The 24,453-nt window shown below is 37.1% G+C and overlaps 2 protein-coding genes across 3 annotated transcripts in view; one reads left to right on the plus strand and one right to left on the minus strand.

Moving 5' to 3' along the window:
• CENPK (centromere protein K) overlaps nucleotides 1-24,147 on the plus strand; it is a 24,664-nt gene extending 517 nt beyond the window's left edge. Inside the window, exons 2-10 of one of the 2 annotated variants that reach the window (XM_079330510.1) lie at nucleotides 1,634-1,732; nucleotides 3,711-3,767; nucleotides 7,199-7,271; nucleotides 11,221-11,267; nucleotides 16,626-16,708; nucleotides 16,838-16,936; nucleotides 17,211-17,352; nucleotides 20,892-20,945; nucleotides 23,037-24,147. In XM_079330510.1, the coding sequence (XP_079186636.1) occupies nucleotides 1,634-1,732; nucleotides 3,711-3,767; nucleotides 7,199-7,271; nucleotides 11,221-11,267; nucleotides 16,626-16,708; nucleotides 16,838-16,936; nucleotides 17,211-17,352; nucleotides 20,892-20,945; nucleotides 23,037-23,195 (813 nt within the window). In that variant the 3' untranslated portion in view covers nucleotides 23,196-24,147. The other variant, XM_079330511.1, reaches the window with a different exon arrangement.
• Nucleotides 1-24,453, minus strand: part of TRAPPC13 (trafficking protein particle complex subunit 13) — a 91,558-nt gene that overhangs the window by 63,026 nt on the left and 4,079 nt on the right. The gene's annotated exons all lie outside the window — the stretch shown is intronic.

Consider the following 24,453-nt stretch of genomic DNA (forward strand, 5'->3'; position numbering starts at 1 on the left):
CACATTTCGCCCTCTTAATGTGTGTAAGTCTATAAAGGAACAGAGCCAAGAGAATGGATTCAAACTCTCCTCGGTGATTCCGAGCAGTAGGACAAGAAGCAATGGGCAGAAACTGATGCCCAGGAAGTTCCACCTGGCATAAGAAGAACTTCTTTACTGTGCAGGTGACCAGGCACTGGGACAGATTGCCCAGAGAGGCTGTGGAGTCTCCTTCACTGGAGAACTCAAGAACTGCCTGGACACAATCCTGTGCCCTTACTTTTTTTACTTCACTTTCTGCACTATCCCCCCAGACCCTTTTTGTTTGTCTCCTTAACAGGTTTTTGTCAGGAAAAACTAGGACTGCTTAATTTCTTTCTTAGTTTCTTTTTGAGCAGTCTTTGCAGCGGGCATTTCAGAAGCCATAATAGATTATGGGAACTGGTTCTGTTTTATATTATGGAAACATTCCAAGACTCTTAAGAAGATAATGATTTTCCTTTGCAAAATCCATGCTCACTAGTTCTTATAAGATCATGGTAGCCTAGATTTTGTAGTGTTCCACTTTAAATGCAACAAATTTGCAGGAAGACTTAGTGGAAATATTGGCTACTTATGTGTTCTCTAGTGTAATTCAAGCATTCAATGAGATGTTCTGATTTTCTTTCCTGATCCACTTTGTCATGAGGTTCTTGAACTTCTGAAATACTAGTTGAATGTTTTACTCTTTTTAAGTCAGGCTTTTGGCATAATTTTCTCTGAGGCTGTGTTTTTGTTCTGAAAAAGAGCAGAAGATTGAGTTATTATTTTGTGCTTCTTTAAGAATGTAGTGAAGTGTAATTTTTCTTTAGACCATTATCTACTTTTAATGTTTCTATTTAATCTCTTGTGTTTGGTGGGTTTAGGGATGCACTAAGGTGTTTTTAAATGCTTTCTGCATCTAACCTGTTGGTTGTTTTCCCTGGGAAAAACATTTTGGCCCTTCTTATTTTCCCATTGTTAATTGCTGATGTGATTCAGGTATCACTTAAGTGAGAATTAAATTTATGAATTTTTATGTGTTTCCTTCTGGCCCAACAGTTCCTGAAAGTATTTAATTTAACTTGGGTTGATTTTTCTTTTGGCTGTCCAGATGTCCTCTTTCCTTCATCTGTATACTTTCAGGTTCTTCTGTTTATTTTTCTCGTAACTTTGAGGGTGCTTAATTTGTTAATCAAAAATATTCTGAACTCAAATGAAGGAGAAATAGATTGGCACATTTATTGACAGAGCAGAAGTAACTGCTTAAAAATTTGGCGGATACACAGAGGTAAAGTGTGGTTTTGTAGATGTGAGATTCTCTTATTTTTTTTGTATTAAAGTTTTTGGAAAATAAAGAAGCCATTGCAGATAATCAAATCAGTTATGAAAATTTAGGGCTTTGTAATTCAATTTAAAAAGTAAATTATTAGTGTCTTCTAATTAAACTTAGTTATATAGTTAGCTGATTTTACTTCATGGCTGGGTGCTTTTTAGAACTATAGAGGAGCTGGCTAGAAGCTTTGGATTAAGGGAGTTTGTTCTGTTACATGGTTGATCTGAAGTGGCAGGTATGATTTCATATAATCAGTTATTTTAGATCTATGTGATAACTGTTCTGTTTGCTTGTTAATAGGCTGAATGTTTATCAGAAATCACTAATTCGGCTGGTCCTGTAGATGCCAAGGAAGAACTCTTGGATGAATGTCAGAGTATTTGGAAGGAGATGGAAGAGGTATGCAAAAATAAATGAGAGACCAGGTTTATTATAAAGCTTTTTCAGAATCATTTTATTCACTACATGTTTGCCCCACCCCTCCAAAGAGATAAAATCAAATAAAACCAAATCAACAAACCAACTGAAAAACCCAAACAAACAAAAATCACAAACAAAAAAAGGAAGTAAGAACTTTGGAAAGGTCAAATGTAGAAGTGCTGGCAGGGGTGAAGAATGCTTTATATTGTCAATGTGCAGATGTTATGATTTAGTTAGTGTGGGAGTATATGTTAGAATTATGGCAAATTAAACATTTACTTGTGTTGTGGTAGTACCAGCATACAGAGATCCTTCTCTCTTTAGCCTCACAAAAGATGGCATTCCATTCCACAGTCCTTTGGATCTTAGAGGGGAGATAGAGGCAGAGGAGGATAGTGATGTTTTCCCTTATGTAAACTGACAGTTACATTGTCATTATTGAAATTTCTCTCTTGATACATGGCACAATATGTAACAAATAACAGTTTAGGGCTGGTTATTTTTATTTACAGGATTCCCAGAAAAGATGAATTCCTATGGGTTCTTAGGGAACCTTCTCTGTTCTTCCTGTAAGATTTAGCTGAATCTGATGAAAAGTCATCTTCTAAATTGTATTTTCAGAGTCTTAATTGCTTCACTCAATTTGTTATTGTACTTACGTGGTATTTACTTGTGTTCTGAGTTGTTGGTTCAAAACATTAAAGTACCAGAAATTGAAGTAAAAGTATTTCCAAACTTAAAGTAGAACGAAGTACAGACAACTGACAATGCAAACACAGGTTGATTTAAAAAGTCTAATGAGATTTATTTCTTGTTGAGTATTCAGTTTGAGTAAGTTTGCATGTAACAGGTGGCAGGGAATTCTGTGTCTCAGTTTCTGGACTTTCATTTGGCACCACATCAGAGGACCTGAACTTTCTTCAAAATTTTCAAATTAGAAGAGAAATCTGAATGTTTCTTAGTTTTAATTTAATTGAAAATACTTGATATCTTGTATCTCATTCTCAGCATGCTCAAAATAATGCAAGAAGTGATGTGTTATTTTTGGAAGAATGGGAACAGTAGAATTTTTATTATTTGGATTTTGCATCCTGAATGCACTCATGTTTCAGCAAAAGATTTAAACTAATAGCCATTTAATTAGTTCCCAGGCTATATGGTTACATGTAGTGTTCCAATGATTGTGTGTCATCATTAACAGTTTTTGTGAGAGACATCCTATAATGTGTTCTGTTATGCAAATGTTAACAGCAAGGTTTACAAAGTACTGCTTAGTGATTCTACTGCTTAGTGGAATACATCCTGCCTTGTTAAAGGGGCAGGTTAAATTGGTGACAGTTAGAAAAAAAGAGTTTAGCAGGTGTCTCTTGTTCATGCCTTGGATATTTGTGCTGACCTGAATTTCACACTGCATATTACACCCCACTGCAGTCATGAGAGCTGATGTAGTATGCTTCCAAAAATCAAACCACTTCTGAACTGTACAGTATACAGCCCTAAAAGACCTAAAACTAAAAGTATGTGTTATAATATGATTGCTCTGTTTAGAGAGCCAGAAAAGTAGCTGAATGTGTGTTAACTTCTCAGCAGCTTCCCTGTTCAGCCTTGTCCATGACTCTCTTCCCAGTTTCTCATGTTCTTCATCTGTTCAATGCCTTTCCCCACATGAACTTTTCCCTCATAACTGGGCTTTATACTCAAAGGATGCATCTCTCCTTAGCTGATACTTTTGTCCTTCAGAGTTAAGTTCTGCTTTACTGTGGTATGATATCCAACCATTTCTTAATTTGCTCTTCTGGGATAGAGTATAAGAGATGTGGAAGGATCCAAGTCAAAATTCTTTTATTCCTGTATTAAAAAAGTTATGTTTAAATTTCTAAGAATTGTGTTTTGTTATTACAAAAGAGAAGACTAAACAAACTTTCTTTGTGCTCTATTTATTTTCTTTTCTACCAAGTATCAGAGGAAGTTAATGCTTCTAAGAACAGAGACACTGCTACCATCAGATGCCAAGGTAAGACAGTGGGTTTTTTAAAATGCTTCATTTTCTGTTAAGATTGTGGAGTGGCCTGGGTTTGAAAGAGCCTTAAACATCATCTAGTTCTAACCCAGGCATAGGCAAGGATGCCTTCCACTAGATCAGATTACTCCAAGCCCCATCCAAACTGGCCTGGAGCCCTTCTAGGAGCGGGGCATCTGCAACTTCTCTGGGCAACCTGTGTCTGTGTGCCTACACAATAAAGAATTTCTTCCTAATATCTAAGCTAAAACTGTCCTCTTTCAGCTTAAGGCCATCTCCCCTTTTCCAATCACTACATGCAATTGCAAACAACCTCTCTTCTTTCGTTTAGACCCCATTCAGTCATTGGAGGGTTTCCCTGGAGCCTTCTCCAGGCTGAACAACCTCTACACCCCGCCACGTGTCTTTACAGGAGAGGTGTTCCAGCCCAACCATCTTTGTGGCTCTCCTCCAGAATTCCAGAGCAAGTTCACATCCTTCTTTTCTTGGGGACCCTGGAGCTGGAGGCAGCACTGAAGGTGGGGTCTCACCAGAGCAGAGTGGAGGGGCAGAATCACTTCCCTTGACCTGCTAGCCATGCTGCATTTGATGCAGGGGTTATGATTGGACTGCAAGTGCATGTGCCCAACTTTTCATCCACCAGAATCCCCAGGTCTTTCTTTGCAGGGCTGTTCTCAGTCAGCCTGTATTGATACTGGGGGTTGCCCTGACCCAGGTATAGGACCTTGTGCCTGGTCTTGTTGGACCTCATGAGTTCCGTACTAGTGCAGCTCTCAAGCCTGTCCAGGTCACTCTGGATGCCATATCTTCCCTGCAGTGTGTCAACTGCCCTACACAGCCTGGTGCTGCCTGTGAACTTGCTGAGGGTGTCCTTAATCACACTGTCCATGTCCCTGACAAAGGTGTTACACGGTGCCTGTCTCAGAAACAAAGCCTAAGAAATGCCCACCATCACTGATCTCCACCTGGATGCTGAACTGCTGACTGCACCTCTGAGTGTGACCATCCAGCCAATTCCTTACCCTCTGAGTGGTCCGTCTGTCAAATCTGTGTCTCTCCAGTTTAGTGAAAAGGATTTTGTTCCGAACAATGTCAAATCCTTTGCACGACTCCCAAATAGATGACATCAGTAGCTCTTCCCTTGTGCACCAATGCTGATATCTGTTATAGGAGGCCGCCAAATTTGTCATGCATGATTTCCCCTTAAAGTTATGTTGCTTAACACCAGTTACCTCTTAATTTTCTACATGCCTTAGTGTAATTTTGAGGAGGATCTGCTCCATGATCTTGCTGGGCACAGACATGAGACTAACGAACCTGTAGTTTCCAGATCTTTATTTTTCTCCTCTTAATAATATGGGTTTGTATCTCATTTTATAGTACATATGATCCTCACCAGACTGCCATGACTTTTCAAATGTGATGGATAGTGGCTTACCACTTCACTTTCCAGTTACCTCAGGTGCATCTGTTGTAGGTTTGATCCTATCTGCCAGCTTAGCTATTCATCACTCCCTTTCTCATCTGGACAGGGGAGAGGAAATATAAAGTGTTGGAGTCAGTGAGTCAGGGGTCTCTCTGAAGAGAGAAATCAGAGTGCAGTGATTGAATTAAGCCTTTGGATGGATTGAAGTGTATTAAGCCACTCACATATAAAGTAGATGTTTAAGTAGAAGTAGCAGCTGTAATGCTTTAGTAAGTAAAAGGGTTAGATTCCACAGTAGCAGTGTGAGTTCTAGTGAAAGTTGTTTTCTATAGAAGCTCCAGGCCCACAGTGGTAGATGGGACTTAGACATAATAGAACTATACTAAGAATATCGCTTACATTTTTCAGACAGAACAAGATAGGTTGTGTGAGTAGTTGTATACGTAACCTAGCATGCTAAGAAACTAGAATTCTAGTAGGTTAAGGAGTGGTGGTCCAAGTTTGTGTCTTAGTGTTTGTGTCTTGTACTGGCAAAATCCTATATAAGAGTATGTGTTGGGGAGAGTTGGGGCTTTTAGCCATTCGCTTATTGCCACTGCATTTGCTATTGCTTTGCCCCTGCTCTGCCATTGCTTTTTTGCTATTGCCTTTTGAGACTGATGTGCTTTGTAATAAATAACCTTTTCAACTATTAGCTGCTTTGCTTATTTAGAAGGTAACCTGACGAAGCAGGAGCCTAAGAGCTCCGGAGTTGGTGCCTTAGAGCACTGGAGGTCGAGAACCTCACACTGAAGCTTCGTGGATTGAGATAAGGACAGATTTTCTTCTACTAACTTTGAAAAATGCAACTGATAAGTCACTAACATAGGCAGCAAAATGGGAGGAAAAGGGGTGTAACTTCAATACCTATTTGGAATTTTTTTCCTAATCAATGTGTATGTAATTTCTTCTTGTTAAATGTCATTGTTATGCTGTCCCTCATAGCATCCTTCTGGACATCTGTGCCGCTGTGGGATGAGCAGGTTCACAGTGTGTTGGGTGAAGACCTGGCTGAAGGGTAGAGCTCATGGGATGCAGCTCTGGGGCCAGTTCTGTTCCACTGATTATCAGTGATGATTGGAATGCACCATAAGCAAGCTGACTGATGACTCCAGAGCTCTGGAGGGACCAGAGGCCTTGCAGAAGGATCTAGCTGGCTTAGAACATTGGGCAATACTCAAGGCATGGCATTTAATAACACAGAAATGCAGGAAAGGAGTGGCTGCAGGGCAGCCCTGCAGGGAGGGATCTGAGGGTGCTGGTTGACAGCAGCTCAGGGTGAGCCCACAGTGGCAGCCTGGAGGGCAAAGCAGCATCTGGGAACCTTGAGCATGGCACTGCCTGCCACAGGAGAGGGCATCATCCCTGTACTCAATGCTGTGCAGCCTCACCTGCAGGGCTCAATGCAGCTCTGTGCCCCACAATTTTAAGAAGGTTGTGAAGGTCCTTGAGTGCATCCAGAGGAGGGCAACAAAGGTGGTGCGAGGGCTGGAAGGCATGTCCTGTGAGGAACTGCTGAGGACTTTGGGCTTCTCTACTTAGAAGAGTGGGAACTGATTCCTCTCTACAGCTTCCTGAGGGAAATGGATAGGGAGATGCTGTATTATTCTCCCTGATAGCCAATGATATTATGTGTGGGAGTGGTTCAAAGATATATGAAGGGAGGTTCAGAGATGACATTAGAAAGCATTTCTTTACCTATATGAACCTTCATCTAAAGGTCCTTCACAACTGCGCCAACTCTGACTCCTTCTCATTTCCCCTTTTTGAAAAAATAATAGAAACATTTCTTGATTACTGTGAGTGACTGTATTTTGAAGAAACTATGTTCTATTATAATAAATGCTTTTTTGTTTTCTGCTGTATCTACTTAATAACTCAATTTCTATCCTGTTATACCTCATCTTATGCCAATGCAACTCAACACACTTCAAGAGGTGCTTCTTTTCTCGTTACACAGCTTTCCTTGTTAATGCTGCATTGGAAAGCATTAACAGCAGAGTGTCGTCAGTGGCAAGTGAAAAGTCCTGAAAGTAAGTAACTGTTTCTTTGTAAAGAATTCTTACATAAACTTCTGCAAAGTCTCTTTCTTCTAGGCCCTGAGTGTACTGAATGTTTGCTGATTGTATTTTCATTCCATAACTACTTAAAAATTAAAATAAATTTAATGCTACTTTAAAAAGTAGCACATATGTTTCATTTCTTCATAATTTTTGCACTTCAGTTCTAAGTGGACTTGAAATTAAAGGTGAATTCCACTATAACTTAATCCTATGATTCTGGACAAATAAGTGCAGGATTCATACTACTGTTCATCAGCCAGTTAAATGGAAAAACAACTATTAGCAGATCTTCTAGCTAAATAAGAAAAGTTCATTATCCTGTTACCCTTCTTCATATTCTTTTCTGTTTGATTGATTTTTCTCCATTTTTTATTTGTATGTCCTTTTTAGAACAGAAATACTTTGGCAAATAATATTCTCTTCATTTTGTCTTTTAAGAAGCTGATATATTAGCCATGCATCCACTGAGACTAGTGGTAGTTCTTATGTCTGTTAGGTATTATCAGTCAAGAGGTATAAATTCCTCAGTTCTTCAAAATTCTCTTTGTACATAAGCACCACTGCTGACAGATTTCGCTCTCTTGCAAGGCTGATGTGGCCAGACATTGAAAATAAAAGCATTCAGGATCTAAGTGTGAGTAAAGTAATGTTTCAGATGTTCCATATGGAGATTCCTAAAACAGTCACACTACACTATCATTAATACTCTGGTAGTCCTCATGGTTATGTCTCCTGTCAAGGACCTGTTAGCACCTGTCAATCTAGTAAAACTTATAGTTAATCTTTAAATTATTATATGGACTCATTTGAATATTTGTATGCCAGTAGAGGCTTGGTTTTGTAGTATTTGCAATATTATAGGAATGTGTTATAGACAGCATGTGGTGATTTCCAATGTTTTGTCTTTTAGCCAAATGGAAATGCCTTTTCAGATCAACATTAGAGGCAATTCTTCAGCTTTTTTCAAAGTCTATGTACTTGCTGCATCTCATCACTAAATAAGAGAAGCTGGGAAAAATATTTTTCCTTTCTTATAAATAGATACTGTTGTTCTATTAGAATGAATTCATAGTTCAGTGTTGTAAGGCTCATTCCAAGAACTGTCAGCCTCCAGTGCTTCTGAGGAATGTAGACCAAAGGCATGTCATTGAATGAATTTGGAACATACTGGTTCCTGGCTGCTGTTCATGAATAAGCTGCTGGCTTAAAGCAAATTAATTGAAAGAACTTAGTTTTTATCTGAGTAAAATACCTTAGGCAGTTAGATTTCTGTACTAAAATATGTATATTAAACTTCAAGTTTTGGCTTAAAAATATTCTTGGTCTATTTTTTTGGCATACTGACTTGCTTTGTTCAACCATTCTCACTTCTTCCCAGATGATAATATTTCTTATTAGAAATCTTAATTTTATAATAAAGAAATCATCTATTTATAATTAATACTTTACAGCCAAATCTCTACTTTTTTTTGTTCCCTTTCCAGTGGAACAAAAAAAGTTGATGCTAAGAATTTGAATAGTTATGTATGAAAATGAGGAGTCCATTTTTCTTACTTCTCAGGCTTGGCTTCTTTCTACCTACTGTTTGTTTTGAAGGAGGTATTACTTAATTGAAAACATTGTCTGATTTTATCTAAATGGAAATAGCAGAAATACTGATTTAATACAATTTACTAATAGAGCATGAATGTCAGGCTGTCTTGTTACTTTGGTTTTTGCTTTTAGTAGTGGCCAGTTCATTTCCTGTAAATGAGGACATGTCAGCATTTCAATCTTAAACCTTATTTTCAGAGGTTATAACTTGGCAGTTCTACATTTTTTTGGGCACAATATTGGCAAACAGACTTCAATTCAGGATGCAAATTTTATTTTTGCAAAGCATTTACTTTAGTCTCTTTTTTCTTTCTCAATTTCTGGTATTATTTATATAGCTCTAGATCTGCTAAATCAGCTGAATTAAAACTTTTTTAAAGCATTTGGCCTATAAAAATAAAATCTAACTTTTACCTTTGTAAAATCAGCAAATGAAAGCAACCATATTTTAAACCATTTTGAACATTTGTGGTCTCTGCATAATTTCTGTTTTTCTTTGCAAAATAGCAGTATTCTGCCAAATACCTTTATGTTTTATTTTAATATGAGTTTTTGTATAAACATGTGCATAGTAGTTGCTTTTACATTCCTAGCATCTGGTAGTATTTTTCTTAGTAATTGTACTTTGTATCACTAGGCAATTCTGTCTGACATTTGGTTTTTGCAAGTGTAGTGATTCTACAACTGAAAAAGATTTATTGAGCAACCAGTGAATTTACAGCAGCAGCTGGCAGGAGAAGTGTGTTGTCCCAGTGTTTTAGATCTTCATTGTTCCTTCACTACATTATGGCTAGTGATTTCTTTCCCAGGAACACAGGGCCTTCTGTTCTGATGCTCACACATATAAACACTGAATGGCAAGCATGAGCTCAGGATTAGGTATTTAGAAATAAAGTGATGTTATGAGGCTGTTGTAAAAATGGATAGTAATTGGTAAGGGAAGGCTTATAAAGGTTATGTCAGCAGGAAGTGGCTGAGGGAAGAATTGTATGGGGTTTTTTTCAGTATATTAATTATTCAATATATGAATTACTCAAATATGCCAGTGAAAGTGAATAAAAGTACTCTGATGAATTTTATCATGTGTAGATAGGATATTAATGTAAATAAAGAAATCTAACTCTAATAAAGCACAGACCACTATCTCCTGCAGCTCTTAAGCTTAATTGAAAGCACAATACTCAAAACTGTGTCAAGATTTAGAAACAGTAATTCTCCAAGTAAAAGGAATTTTATTGAAACATTTAATCTAATGCATTTTTAACTCAGTAGTTTTTCTGATTTTCATCTCAGAATAGTGTTTTTAAAATTACTAATCTAAAGCTTCTTAAATTTTTTTGAGGTAAATACTTTACTATTGCCAAATAAAGTACTTTTCTGAATTTATTAAATTGACTGTGTGTATTTAGGAGATGATTCATGCTGTCATGAGAGGGTTAAGGGTTTCCTTTTTATAAAAGGAATTTTTAATTTAAATAATTATTTATAAGATTAGAAATTTCAAGCCCAAACTTGCACAAAAAAACCCGTCTTATAAAGATTTTAATCTGTTAGAATAGCTTTAATTTCTCCTGTTAATGTATTAAAATAGTTCCAAAAATTAATATGTTTATGCAGAAGCTGCAAGTTGGCATGGATCTGAGGACTGACTGGAATCTGCTGAGTGCTGTCAAAAACAAAATTCAGTTTTTATTCTGAAAATGCATGAGTCATGAATTACTGCATTTTGTAGAATCATTCTGGGGAAACATTTCCATCTTCTTGAATTATACTTTGCTTTCACTTAAGTATTGCAGTTGCTGTATTTGAGTTAAGATATTGGCCTTACTGGGCCATTCATCTCCCTGCATACAGCTGTTCTTGTAAACGGTAAGGATGGTGACATACTTCTGAAGTTGTTAAAACTAGGTTCTGCCATCATAATCAAGCATTTGGTTGGCTGTTTAACAAGGAATTGGAAGACCGGAAGAATTGGATTGCCCACATTGGTAATGTTGATTGAATGCCTTCTGCTGAAGAAGTCAGGCTCAGTTTTCTTGAAGTGTGTAGAAATGTGGTTTTTATTCATTGTGCACCTACACCAATGTACTTGGAGCTAGTTCAGGTACAAAAAAATGTCACACAGGCATTATCATTGCACTTTTCTCAATCTAATTTTAACTTGCTGAATAGTGATAGTAGGTTGGCCCAGCAGGATTTTAAAATGCTGCTGAGAGCCAAACTATTTTTTAGGAGGTACAAAAATTTCTCTCTAGACAGGCTGTTTTCAGTATCAATAAATCTTTTCATCCAGTGCAAAAAATAACAAATTCATTTTATTTTTCAGTAATTTCTACCAATCCAGATGTACTGTTAGAATTAGGAAAAGAAGAGGTAAGTCTTTTTTGTTTGTAAGAGACAATAAAATTCTGTTCAGAAAAAAGAAAAACAATATATGCAATTGCTGCATTTTCCTATCACTGTTCCTAGGGTGGACTATGGCTAAAATACTGTGTATTTTCCTGCAGCCATCTATGTTGTTCTAATGCTTTTTTTCCCCTGTAGTATAACTAGTAAAATTTCCTATTTGTAACAAGTGAGATTTTAAACTGACTTATTGCAAAAGTCAGTGAGTAAGGCACAATAAACAGTATTTTACCTCTGGACACACCATCTAAATCACACTAGCTCAACAAACTTATCTGCATGCAACAAAAATGATGTGATAGTCAACATCCCTGCTACATTAATGTTTCAAGGCTTCACTTAGGATTAGAGTCCCATTGTGCTGGATGCCATCAGGGGACAGAAATCTCATGCCAAAGAGACTGATGACCATGCTTTGCAAAGATTTAGCCATCATCTTTAACCTCGTGCAACAAGGCCCATTTTTATGGCTGAAGCCTCCACAGTGTACTTTCAAAGTCTTACTTTCAATTAACATTGCACAAGTGCTTGGGCAAGAAGATCCGCTCAGAATTGTGTTTTCAAGATGATCTGCGGCTGAATTTTAGTTGCTAAGTGGAATTTGTCACAGAATCGCTGGAGTTAGAAGGGGCCTCTGAAGATAGAATCATAGGATAGTTTAGGTTGGAAAAGACCTCTAAGATGATCGAGTCCAACCATCCAAATCCACCACTAAACCCTGCCCCTGCATGCCACACAGGATTGTGTCGAGGTGACTTTTGAATATCTTCAAAGAAGGACACTCCACAGACTCTCTGGGCAGCCTTTTCCAATGGTCAGTCACCTTCCAGTAAAGCAATTTTTCAAATGAAACTTCTGTATTTGAGTTTGTGCCTGTTGGCCCTTGTCCTATCACTTAGCACCACTGAAGAGAGTCTGACCCTATCCTCTGACACCTCCCTGTAAGATATTTGTGTGTGTTTTTTTAAACAAAATGTTGTAATATATTGGATTTCATACCTATTAGAAAATTATGTAATATTATGTGTTACCCAGAAGAATTAGCTATCTTATACATTGAGTTCTGTGGCAATAATTTGCAAATACTTTGTTGACTTCCTTCATTGGAAGAAGCAGCAAATCAAGAATGCTGACATTCATGAAGCACTATTACACTATATTGATGGGACATAGGAATGCAACAAGACTTGAGAATATTCCTGTGTGTAATGCCTTCTGGTATCACTCACAGCAGCAAACCACACTGCTGTTAAAAGTCACTATCAAAATGTTGTTAAGTTATACACTTTAATTTTCCTGTGTAGACAGCTATGGCATGTTGGTCTGATATTTGAGGATTACAGGCTTTTTTCAGATGTTATATATATGGAGCATATTTTCAGATTTCATATTTCTTTGAGCTAAATTCTCAAGTGCTCCTATTTTGTATGTATATGTATCCAAATCATAGGTTTATGTAAGCAACATTATTTTGTAGCAGACCATACTTTAACAGGGGATCTCATCAATTTATACAAGTATCTGAAGAGAATGGAGCTGGCTGTTCTTGATGATGCCAAGCAACAGGACAAGAGGCAATGGGATGCAAAAGAACACAAGGAAAAGCTGCTTTTCTGTGCACTGGAGCAGATTGCCCAGAGAGGTTGTGGAGTTTCCCTCGCTGGAGTCTCAAGAACTGCCTGGATGCAACCTGTGTCCTGTGCTCTTGGATGAGTAGTGAGGTTGGACCACATGACCCATTGTGGTCCCTCACAGTGGTTAAGGAAACTTCCCTGCCCAATAATCCAGGAGCCACAGTGTCAATAACTAAGCCCATTGGTAGCTAACCATCTCACATTCATATAGACAGATTAGGTGTCTGCTAAGAAAGGCAGGAGCCTTTCTTTGAAGTGGAGAATGTAAACCCCTTCCCTCCAAATGATTATAATTTTGAAATTAATGGGCTCTCAGGCAAAGATAGAACAGCATAGGAATAGCAGTTCTGAATAGGAATAGCAGTTCTTTACTAGGAAAATTAAAGTAGGAATACATTATTACAAAGAACAATCCCAAAACACTGACAGAGTCAGAATACCACTTGACACCCTGTCAGTCAGGGTGTTTGGTAGCAGTCCAATGGTGGCTGCAGTCTCCCTGGAGTGACAGATGTGGTTCTGTTGAAGCAGAGGTCCTGTAGAAGGGTGCAGGTTATTTTCCGAAGGTTTAGTGATGATGTGGAAAGGTCTGCTTTTCCTTTGGAATTCAGTGGAAAAAAGGCTGCTTTGGTGTTTCAAATCTCAGTTTTTTCCTAGGAGGAAAGGCAGACTCCTCCTTATGGCTGGAGCATCTCACAATGGGATGGTGTGATTTTATCAGTCATGCAGTGGAACTCAATGGCCCATTAACAGGAGATATTTTCTTGGAGGAAGGATGGTTTGTGGAAAAGACAAAGATAACTGCCCCACCTGGTTTTAACAGATGGCCATTAGCAGAGAATATCTCCCATGGAGATAATGATCACTGCCCAACCTAGTTTCAACAGATGGTAATAGAATACATACTTTTGGTCAGATCCTGTATTGCAGCCTAAGACATCAGGTTTCCTTACCAGCAAAACCATAGGTTTCTTTCTTCCCTTAGGCTCACACATCCCAATCCTTAAAATAATTTAATCGTGGCATAGTAACAGAATAACAGCTTGAGCTAGCTGCCTCTGAGGAGGACCCAGAACAAAGGGATTTTATACCCTCAAAGCCAAACCCTCACAGTATAAACGCAGGAATGTCCAGGTGTCATCAGCTCCTGCCATGTCTCAATGTCCCCTCACCTGGCTGGGCCACAGGTGCCCAGGCCCTTGTTCTGCAGAGTTGGCAGTTCATGGCCTCTTGCCTGGGGCTTTTGCCAGAGCTCAACCCAGAGCTCAACATGCAGCTCCCACTGCAGCTGCACCGTGAGCTACCTGCACTGAATGTATTCCTCAACGCAATGTTAATCCATTCTGTGAAAGACCTACCCCATTGAGAGTCCACTGTTCCCTAGATTCAGCAATGCCTGTAGCTTCTGAGTACTGTACTTTTATTTCTCCATATTTCCTGTACTGGATATATCCATAGCACTGAGGATCATTAAATTAATGGATGCAGTTAGTCTTTCTTTGATGCATCTTCATTTTCTGTACATTTTGTGTGGTGCAAATAGCATGGATTCATTCTTGCTAGTACCTGCAATAACTTAGACAATAGAGCCCTGGTGCCATAGACATTTTCTCTTCAGTCGTTTGTTAGCCGAGCACTTCATGTGTGTGCTCCACAATCTGCTTCAGGTAAAATAAAGTATTTTGTTAAGCTCTGTGAGATTCAAGAAGACACTAATGAGCAACTGGTTATTGTGCCATTTTGGTTAGCTCCTGCATTTTAAACTAGATATGCTGGTTTTGCATTGAAGGCAACCTGGGGGGCAGGGCACACTCAGAAGTTTTTCCATGAGAACTTCCTCTGTGAATTGATAGGACCAATTGGAGGCTGATTTAGTAATTGACAGCCTGGGAAACCAATTAGAGAAGCTACTTTGCTCCATAAATCACTTTGGTAAAAGCAAGAAAACATCAGAAAAGCTCTCTTTTCCAGCCTTTTACCAGGTAACATTGTCTCGGCCTGCTCCCACCCCCTAGTCATGTAGGCTGGGCCAGGCAGAAGTGGGCTCAGGAGCCACTGGGCATGGCCTGCCCCAGCCTCCTGCACCTTCTGTGTGAAATTTTAACTCTCCGTGTGCTTGGGTAAGACTTGCAGACCTCCTATCCTCCCTTGAGTAAGAGAAAATAAAGCAGAAAGTATACACCAAAGCTAGCAAAATAAGAGCCAAGTTTCAGATGGGAAGAGATTGAGGAGACACCATGAAAGTTAGCTGAAAAAAATCTTTTTATAAGCTATGGGGTGGACTGTACTGCACTGAGGAGTCCTATAAATTGTGGAGAAAACGTGGTGGGGGGATGAAGTGTTTGAGAAAAGGATCCTTTGCCCTGAGGGAGAGGGGGGACCTCTGTTCCTGAGAATGAAATATGAACAGAGAAATTTGAGGGAAGAGAGGTGAAGGGAACTTTTGCCTTTGAACAGCTTACTCTTAAAAGTAATACCCATGAGTTTGACATGGCCCACTGTTCTGGTTTAGGGCAAATTTGGGTGAAAACCTCCAAAAGGTCCCTGCTCCCTAGGAAGCAAATTCAAGTGGCCCCTCCTCCAAGCAGGTTCGGAAAGAAATTTCCACAAAGCAAAGTGGAAAAAACCTGTTTATTCAACAGGCAAAACACTGCCCAGAATACCAAACAATGAAACTCCTAGCTGCTCGAAAGAGATGACAAAGTCAGAAAGTCTCTGTCCTGTGGGTAGTAGCTTGGCTCAGTCTGTCATCAGTCCCCTCTGGCACTGGAAAATGTCCTGCCCAGCCCAGGTCCCTGTGGGCTGCAGGTGCAAGCTCCTGGTGCTTCCCCTGGGTCCCCAGTCCAGAGCAGGTTCAAATAATTCCAGGGAAAAAAAAGGAAGAAAAACTTTCCAGGGAACTTCTCTGCTTCAGTCAGTCAAAAACTAAGTGCAAAGGAGAGCTGTCCACCATGGCGACCATCCAGGAGATGAAGCGATGGAACTCCTATCTCTATGTTTTGAAAAACAACCACCACAGACATTCCACCCGTTCTTCTCCCCCTTTCACTCTCAAAGCCAGCCTTAAAGGTACAAAACTTACTTCTGGGCTGCAGACAAATGGGGATACAAGTCAACATGACGAAGTCACCCCAGTATGCTTACACAGATCTAGGAAGGCTGTGAAAAGGGGAGGAGTTTCACGATTTTGCAGATTTTCCCAGGTGGCTGCTATTGGTGAAATTGAAGACTCAAGAGAACTTTATTTTTCTCTTGGAAAAAATCCCCAGAGCCAAACAAGATTAAACTGTTCTCCCTTAAGTGAACTGAGACAATTATTTAAGTGAAGGACTGACTGAAGTGTCTGTATTGTTTAGAAAGTGTGGGAGGTGGGGGGACGGAGGGAGTGGTCTGAAAAATTCTTATCCTGAATTTCTTATTTTCTCTGTGTTGTTGATAAAGTATTTCTTTATTACCCTTTTAAGTTTTAAGCCTGCTTCATTTTTTGCTCTTAATCCTATCTCACAACAGAAATTGAGTATGTTAAAATTGGCAAACCTAAACTAAACCAAGGTACTGGATTGTAATGTTGATTAAGAAATTGCAGATGATTTTGTCCCTCTATCAGATTTATAGATGTAGCCTTATGTAGAAAAAATACTACAGCTTGGGCTACCTGCAAAACAGTAGTTTAATTTTTATTCTTTTATAGTTGCAGAAAGTAAAAAATGATCTTGAAATGGTGCTGTCAGCAGTTCGGTCAAAGAATAAAAAACTGGAAGAAGATCTGAAAAGGTAATACAATAATTTGGAATTTGGAATGCTGCAAGCTTTTTGCTTTTTTCCTTTTTTTTTTTTTTTTTTTTGACTGCCCAGGGAAAGTATTTGTTTGTTTTGCCATTTTCTACTTTCTATGTTTCAAAGAGAAAAGCAGTGGTATGAGGAACAGAGAGAGGTGATAGCTACTCTTACTAAAATTGAAGAAGAGGCAAAAACCCAAGTTGGACAACCTTCTACAAAAAGGTATTTCTACATTTTTGAGTTATAAATTGAAGAATTTAAATATCAAGAGGAGCAAATAAGCAAGCAAAATCTTAAAATGTGTTCCTTGCTTTGTTTAATAGATCAAATAATTGCTCAATAATCCATATTTGAAACATGAAAGTAATGCTGCTACTATATCCTGTGGTTAAAGATGTTGAATTTCTAACAGATAATAAGGGCTTTTATTACTTATGAAGGACTTTTTAGTTACTTGATTTGATCCCTTGTTCTATTGCTATGTTTTTATTGTTAGTTTGGAAATCAAAGAATCCAGTGAACTGAAAAATAAAATAATGAAATTAAACATCTTTAAGAATGAACTCTTGAGTACTTTGAATGAATTTCTGGATGAACATTTTCCCCCTCCAGAGGAAGTTAAAAATACTAAAAACAAGGTAAGACTTTTCTTTACCAATTAAATCTGAAATGTTCAATTTATGTTTATTTAGATGCAATATCTGTATAAAGTCACTAGCTTGAAGCTGCAGTTGTATTTTGAAATAAGCATAGTTTCTACAGCTGATCCTCTAGCTTTAATTTATATTTTCCAGGTTGTTTTGTATCATTTAATACTGCTGAGTATTTTCTTTTCTTAATGCTTCTATCCTTTACCCAATGAGGTGCATAGCAATACATAGCAGCTGCAAGCTATACCAAATTTGGGAATGGTGTGGGGTTCAGTCCAAATTGATTATTTTTTTTTAACTTCACTGAGCAAGTAGATTTCTATTTTCCTTGGCAAAGTAAATCTTAGTTGTCTAACAATGTTTTTGGAACAGTAAGGAAAAGTGTTTATAATTACAGAGTAGTTTGGAATGTTAACCATCAAATTTTGTTCAGGCAAACTGGGTCAAAAATTATCTTGTAACTTCAGGGGAAATTGGCACCCAGGAATATTTTGCATAATAAATTCAAAGTGTACAGTAAAAATAAAATTATTACCATTACTATTTGATAGATATAAAAAGGCTACGGAAGAAGGCAAGTTTTGATTTTGATTTCAAGCATACTTAAAATTACAGAAGTAGAAATGACTTCTTTAATCCAGTTCCCTAGTAACCACATAATATAATTTCTTCAGTATTATCATTGAGCTCCATTCTAGAATAATATATAATAAATAATATTTTTACTACTGTTTCTCCTGTGTTTTTTTCTTCCAATACCTTATTACTCTGGCTAGAAACTATCTCTTAGCTTCCAGTCAAAATTTATCCATGTCTAACACAGATGCACAGGTATTCTTACACCAGAATTTTCCTTAGAATAGCTCTGTTTCTTTCTTCTATTTATTTGTCCTGATATATTTATGGTGGCAGTCTCATATCCTCTCTTTCTTTGTTTTGCTAATTGAACTAGCAATGCCTTTATGTTTTTCTGTAAGATAGTATTTTTAAATTCCCTAGCTTATCCTCGTAATACCCATTGAGTATTTTTTTTCATAGTTTGTTTCACTTGGACTCATCTGTTTTGCAACCTGCTAAGAAACATTATTACAAAGTACTAGCTCACCCATCACCAAAGCAACAAATTACACCCTTACCTTTTTCTTTCTATAATTTGCAGCTAATGAATCCCAGTCTTTTAATTAAAAAAAAAAAAAAAATCTTTGTTTTGCACATAAGTACATATTTTACACATAAAAATACCAAGTGGAGATGTCAAGACATGATGTTAATTTTCAAAGTATTATGCAAATATTTTGTTGAATTTTAGTTTTTCAGCATACCAATTCCATCCTTTACCGCTGTTAGTAAATATGACAGATTTTCCTCTCAGTCTCTCCATTTAAGAAAAAAAACTCATGTGGGACAGTTTTAAATGCACTGCACAAGTCCAGATAGATGATATCAGTTGTTCTTCCTTTTCCATAAATACTGTAATTCTTGTAGAAGGCCACTAAATTTGTTGGGTGCATTTGCTTCTACAATGAGGCCATGTTGGCTGTCACCAATCACTTAATTAAAAGTTCTACTTTGATTAATTTCAACACAAGGTTTTGTCTTTCCTTAGCTAAAATTTTATTTATGCATTTCCTGAACTCTTAAACACAGAAAACAGTCTGTTTTCTGACAAGTCTTCTTCCTTCTTTTTACTCTTAGTGAATTCATAGCTTTTCTGTATCTTTTGACTCACTTGGCTTATTTACAGGTACCCCCTAATCTGCATCTAAGTAATTGATTGTGAACACAGGATAGCCAGCCATTTTTGCCTCCATTTATTGAGTGTAAGAAATACAAATTGTAATCACTGGCATTGAAATTTGCTGCTATGTTGATTTAGAAGAACACATTCACTTCTATTATCAGCTTGGTTCAAACTAGCAGTACCAAACTCTTAACTCTAGACATCAGTAATTTTGCTTCACTTTGTGGAAGCATCTTGCATTCACAGTGGTTCTGTATGAGGGCAGATATGCAGGGTTGATGTCTGTAGGACATGGCTGCAGCATAATTTGCTCCAAGCCTTGCTGGTCTGGTTCCATCCTTCTTTCACCTGGCGACATGTATGTGGGATGGAAGTTGGAGTGAGGACTGGGTCAGAGCAGCTCACATTGGCTTCCATTGCTGTGGCCTAACACCTTTAATAAAGGCAGTGACTGTAATAACAATTATCGTGCATTTTAAATCTAGGATAAAAATCGACTTTTTTTTTTTTTTGAAGTGACAATATAAAAAATCAGAGGTTGAGGAATATTCTTTATGCAAATCTGTCTGACTGGAAGGGTTAAGAAGGTGCATTTCAGGCTAAATAAAGAAATGCTGAGCATCCTGCTTAATGAGTTTATAAGCATTAAATGATCAGCAGTACTTACTGTATTAGCAGTAATTTTGACATGGGAAATATATCAGCAGAGATTGTGAAGTACCTTCATGTTTGCTCTAAGGAACTTTTTGCAGACAGGTAATGTAGATTCTATTTAATCAGCTGAGTATCAAGATAAAGGCATGTTAATAGATACTATTGGGCCATAGCTCCAGGATTTGCAGTTTCCATGGAGCAGGCTCTCCCTGGAAACTGAAACTTCTGACTCTCTGCAGATGAGATTATTACAAATTGTGACTGGAGAAAAGGATCCAGAACTTGCCTTTAACTTACTCTTCTTTCTTGCTTGTATTCTTCCTCTGTTCCAGAAGTGGAGTTTGTATAAGGTGCTGCACACCTGGTAATATCTTAGGACTTAAATTGATATATTCAACAGCAATGCTGAGAAAGCTAGTGAAATACTATCTCCTTTATTTTGCTGAAACTTAAGTGCATGGAGAAAAAGAATAAAACTGGAGAATTTAAAAATCGTGTTTAGCATGCAACAGTACAAGCAGATCCTCTGACATTGCTGCCAAAGGAATCTCGATAGGCAAAAGGCTTGATTTGCTGGCTACAAAGGAAAACAAGTAATCTTCTAGTGATATTTTATCATTGCCCTTTTTTTCCACCAAAAGTTTTAATTATTCTGTTTCTTAACCTTGATAATTTTTTAAGTTGAAATCAAAGCAAGTAAGTATTCACTGTCAAATCTTGAAAAAAAAATAAGATACTGTGAAATGAAATCTTGAGTTGTGTATTATTTGTGTGAAAAACATTTATTTAAACCTCATGAAAAATATTTTTTTCTCTAACAAATCTTGTTCATAAAAGTTCTGTACTACATTATGAATGTGACGTACCTGGTTTTATTTAAATGTAAACACAGGTAAAAACATTATGATCGCTTTAGATTAATCTCTCTTGATAATTAAAAAAATGTTACATTTGAAGTGTAGGATTTTGAACTGGTATACTTAAATGCTACCTTGTATTTCTGTCAGGACAAAATCTAAGTAAAAGTTTTCATCTATTGTGTACTATGCAATTAAATAACTGTGTAATTATTTTATTTTGTCAATTAACATTTTTCCTGGCTAGTTTGAGGTTAATTTGGTTCTCTTTCCAGAACTCTTCTACAAAGCCAGCCGTAAAACTGTTAGCATTGAAAGAAATTTTAGAGGTAAGATGCTTTTACTATGTAGAGAATTGAGGAATTTTTAAATACTCATTGTAGCCTTCTAGTACTAAAAGGGGGCTTATAAAAGGACGGAAAGCAACTTTTTGCATGGGAGAACAGTTTTAAATTAGAAGAAGAGAGATTTAGATTAGTTGTCAAGAAGAAATTCTTCACTGTGTGAGTGCTGAGGCACTGGAACAGCTTGCCCAGAGAAGCTGTGGATGCCCCATCCCTGGCAATGTTTAAAGCCCAGTTGCATGGGGCTTTGAGCAATCTGGCGTAGTGAAAAGTGTCCCTGCCCCTGGCAGGGGAGCTTGGAATGAGATGATCTTTAAGCTATGTTCCAAACCAAATGATTCTATGAAACTGGGTCAGTTTTCTATTTTAATTCCTATCAAAGTAAACCCCAAATTGTTACAAGAGGTGTGACAGTAATGTTCAGTTTAGGCTAGAAAACAACTGTCTCTTACATCTTGATTTTACAACATTTAGTTTGAAGTTTTATGTGCCTTAGTGGCTCATGTTGGGAGAGACAAATACTATGTTTAACAAAAAAAATTGGTCCATTTCATGCTCTATTTTATGCTGTTTCAAGAAAAATATTTCTGAAATATACATTAACAGAAGGACTAATTAATATGTAGCCTCATAAGGATCAATACTCTTGTGCATTAACTGGATTATTAACTCATACAATGAAATCAATTAGTCTGATTCATGCATTTCTAATTGATTTTTTAAGTACACAAGCATTGCTTAGTGTGAGTTTTTAATTACAGTACAATTTATGAATGTGAATTACAAAGCATAATTCTTGTCATTAATGCAGCATTTGAAGTGAAATTTTCTGTTCCTACTCCTCTTTAGACACTTCTAGACTTCTATATGTAAGATGTCCTGGGGAAAATTTTTTTTCTTGAGGCAAAATGTTATGAAAACTTTCTGGTATTAAGATGCTATTATCTAATCACTATAACATTGTACTATAGTTTAAAGCCCAGGCTTTGGGCTTACGTCATCAAAATAATTTTACATACTTAAATATCTCAGCATACCTGTTAATGCCAAAATAGGAAGAGCTTGAAAACGGATCAGAATTTAGGGTAGTCACAGCCCTTACAGAACAAGAATTTTAAAGTTCTTCTAATGTTTTGTTTTAAAATTGCCCTTCATATTTTTCTGATATTGTTAATCTCCTGAAAATGTGAGTATATTCAAGTAATGCCTGACTTCCATTTGGAAGAACACAGTACTATGAATTTCAAAATCCTGACCTGAAGTGTCAGTGTCCCTTATCTTTGTTTTCTGGAAGGTTTTTCTTTGCTGAGTTGTGTCATACAAGTCCCAATTTGAAAAATGTTTTCTGAGATTAAAGTTACAGCCATAAAGGCTATATTGGAGTAACAGATGTCAGAATAATCTAAGTAAAATTTATCTAGAGTAATGCATTTGGAGGAAATTCTCATAATTGGAAGTACAAAAGATGTTAACTGGAACAATTTTTCTTCAGAATGTTCTGGGAAAGAAGAGCAGTTGTTTATTTGGATCTTTTATTAGTAGCAGTGGATACAAAAATATAAAATCTGGTAGTAAGGATTTTGAACTTCTCTTTAGCACTAAGGGGCAAACAATATTTTGTACATACTGAAATTGGGGAAGTACAACATTTAAAAGCTCTGAGTAGAAAGATGAAATATCTAGGATAAATGGAAAGAGGGATGGGTTAGTTTATTTAATCTGTCATGTGTGCAGTAGTCTTCATGAACAATATAATGAGGGCATGAGCATGATCTCCATGAACTGGAAAAGAATGGCAAAACTGATTTTGTTTTAACTCCATTAACTAATTCTGTATTTAGATAATGCATTTAATCTGCATTTATTCTGGTTCTAATTTTTACATTTAAAAAGATGTTATGAAGTTAATTGGAAATCCTTTGCTTTATTTCTACTTTGAACAGGTTTCATATTTCTTCTGTAGTCCTTTATTTCTTATATTGCCTACATCACAGTAATTTGTATAAATTTGGTTAAAGGAGATTTAAATCTAGCTGTTTTGTTAAATTCCTAAATGTTATCCTTTTGGTTTTCCAGAGTCTGATAAACAAATTAATTACCACACCACATGAACCTTACATAACAATCAATGAATCATTTTGGCCGCCTTATATTGAGCTGCTGCTGCGATATGGAATTGCCCTAAGACACCCACAAGACGCCAGGAGAATGCGCCTCCAAGCTTTTCACAAGTAGTGTGATCTACACATGCACTTGAAAAATAAACAACACCAGTACTCTTAATTTAAGGCTAGAACATACTAAGGTTTCATAGGAAGCTTTTTATCAACCACCACTTCTCATTGTGTGTTTTTTTTTTTTCTCTTCTGTTTAAGTGGATATTTAAGAACATGGGAAAAGTAAAAAAAGGAATCTATTTTACCTGCTTACAGTTATTCAGGCCTTCAGTGTTATATCAAGATTTGCATTTTGGAAGGTTTTTATAACTGCTTCTGTAAGATGCTAATTGATGTAATAGACAAGGATTTTTAACACTTCTTGTTATTTTAAAAGTCATGCTTCATACATTACGTCTATGGTTTAGATTTGTTAGATTGCTTGAAGTTGTCTCAACTTCCTTTAGTATTTTCTTGTAATGTGTAGGATGCATGGCCTTGCAAACATTTGGAACTAAGAGACAGGTATCCTCTCAAGAATGTGTTATGCCTTGTGTGTTTCTTGGAGCCTTTGCAAACAATTTTATTGGCACCAAAATAAACAATTAGGAACTTAGGAAAACTGACACATCTTTCTTTGCAAAGTGCAGCAGGTGTTGAGTCTGCCGCTTTCACTTCATGCTTCCCAAACAACCCATTTTGTCTTATGCTGTATTGCCTTACAGTGTTTGTCTTCACTTTTTCAGACCTAGTTTATCAAGTTTTTTAATGGGTCTCTGTTCTGTTGATCTCTACAGTTTCTAAGTTACGTCAGTTGAGAGTTACCTTCTGACTGAATGCTGGCATTCTATGTAATCTCAATCTTTTCTGTGGCAATTGTTATTGTATTGTATTGAGTACAAAAATTGTGCTCTTGTATATCTGTAGTGACTAAAACTTTGGAAAACCAAGTTTGTCTTTTATTAACCAGGCGAGGAGAAACTTTGGTGATTTTTTTAATTTCAGGAAAAATAAAGACTTTTATACTATCATGGAATGTTTTCATGTGATGGTTTTTGGAATGGTATTTATGTGATTTGATGTGATGACTTGTAAAGATGATGTGGTGACACATGGGAGAGGTAAGTGGGACCAATCGAATACAAGTTCCAGTACAATTGCCCTTTTTAGCCCTTTAATAATCTAAGCAAAAAAAATCATTCGTCTTGTGTCTTGAGTGAATGCTGTTCATTTTACCCTCCAAGCTGGTGATTAAGCTGACAAGTATAGACTGTGGTGTGTGCTGTTGTGCATGAATATTGACTTATTTTTGGTTTATATTGCTTGTTTATATTGCT

Source organism: Erithacus rubecula (assembly GCF_903797595.1).
Source record: "Erithacus rubecula genome assembly, chromosome: Z".
In the NCBI taxonomy this organism is placed as follows: Eukaryota; Metazoa; Chordata; class Aves; order Passeriformes; family Muscicapidae; genus Erithacus; species Erithacus rubecula.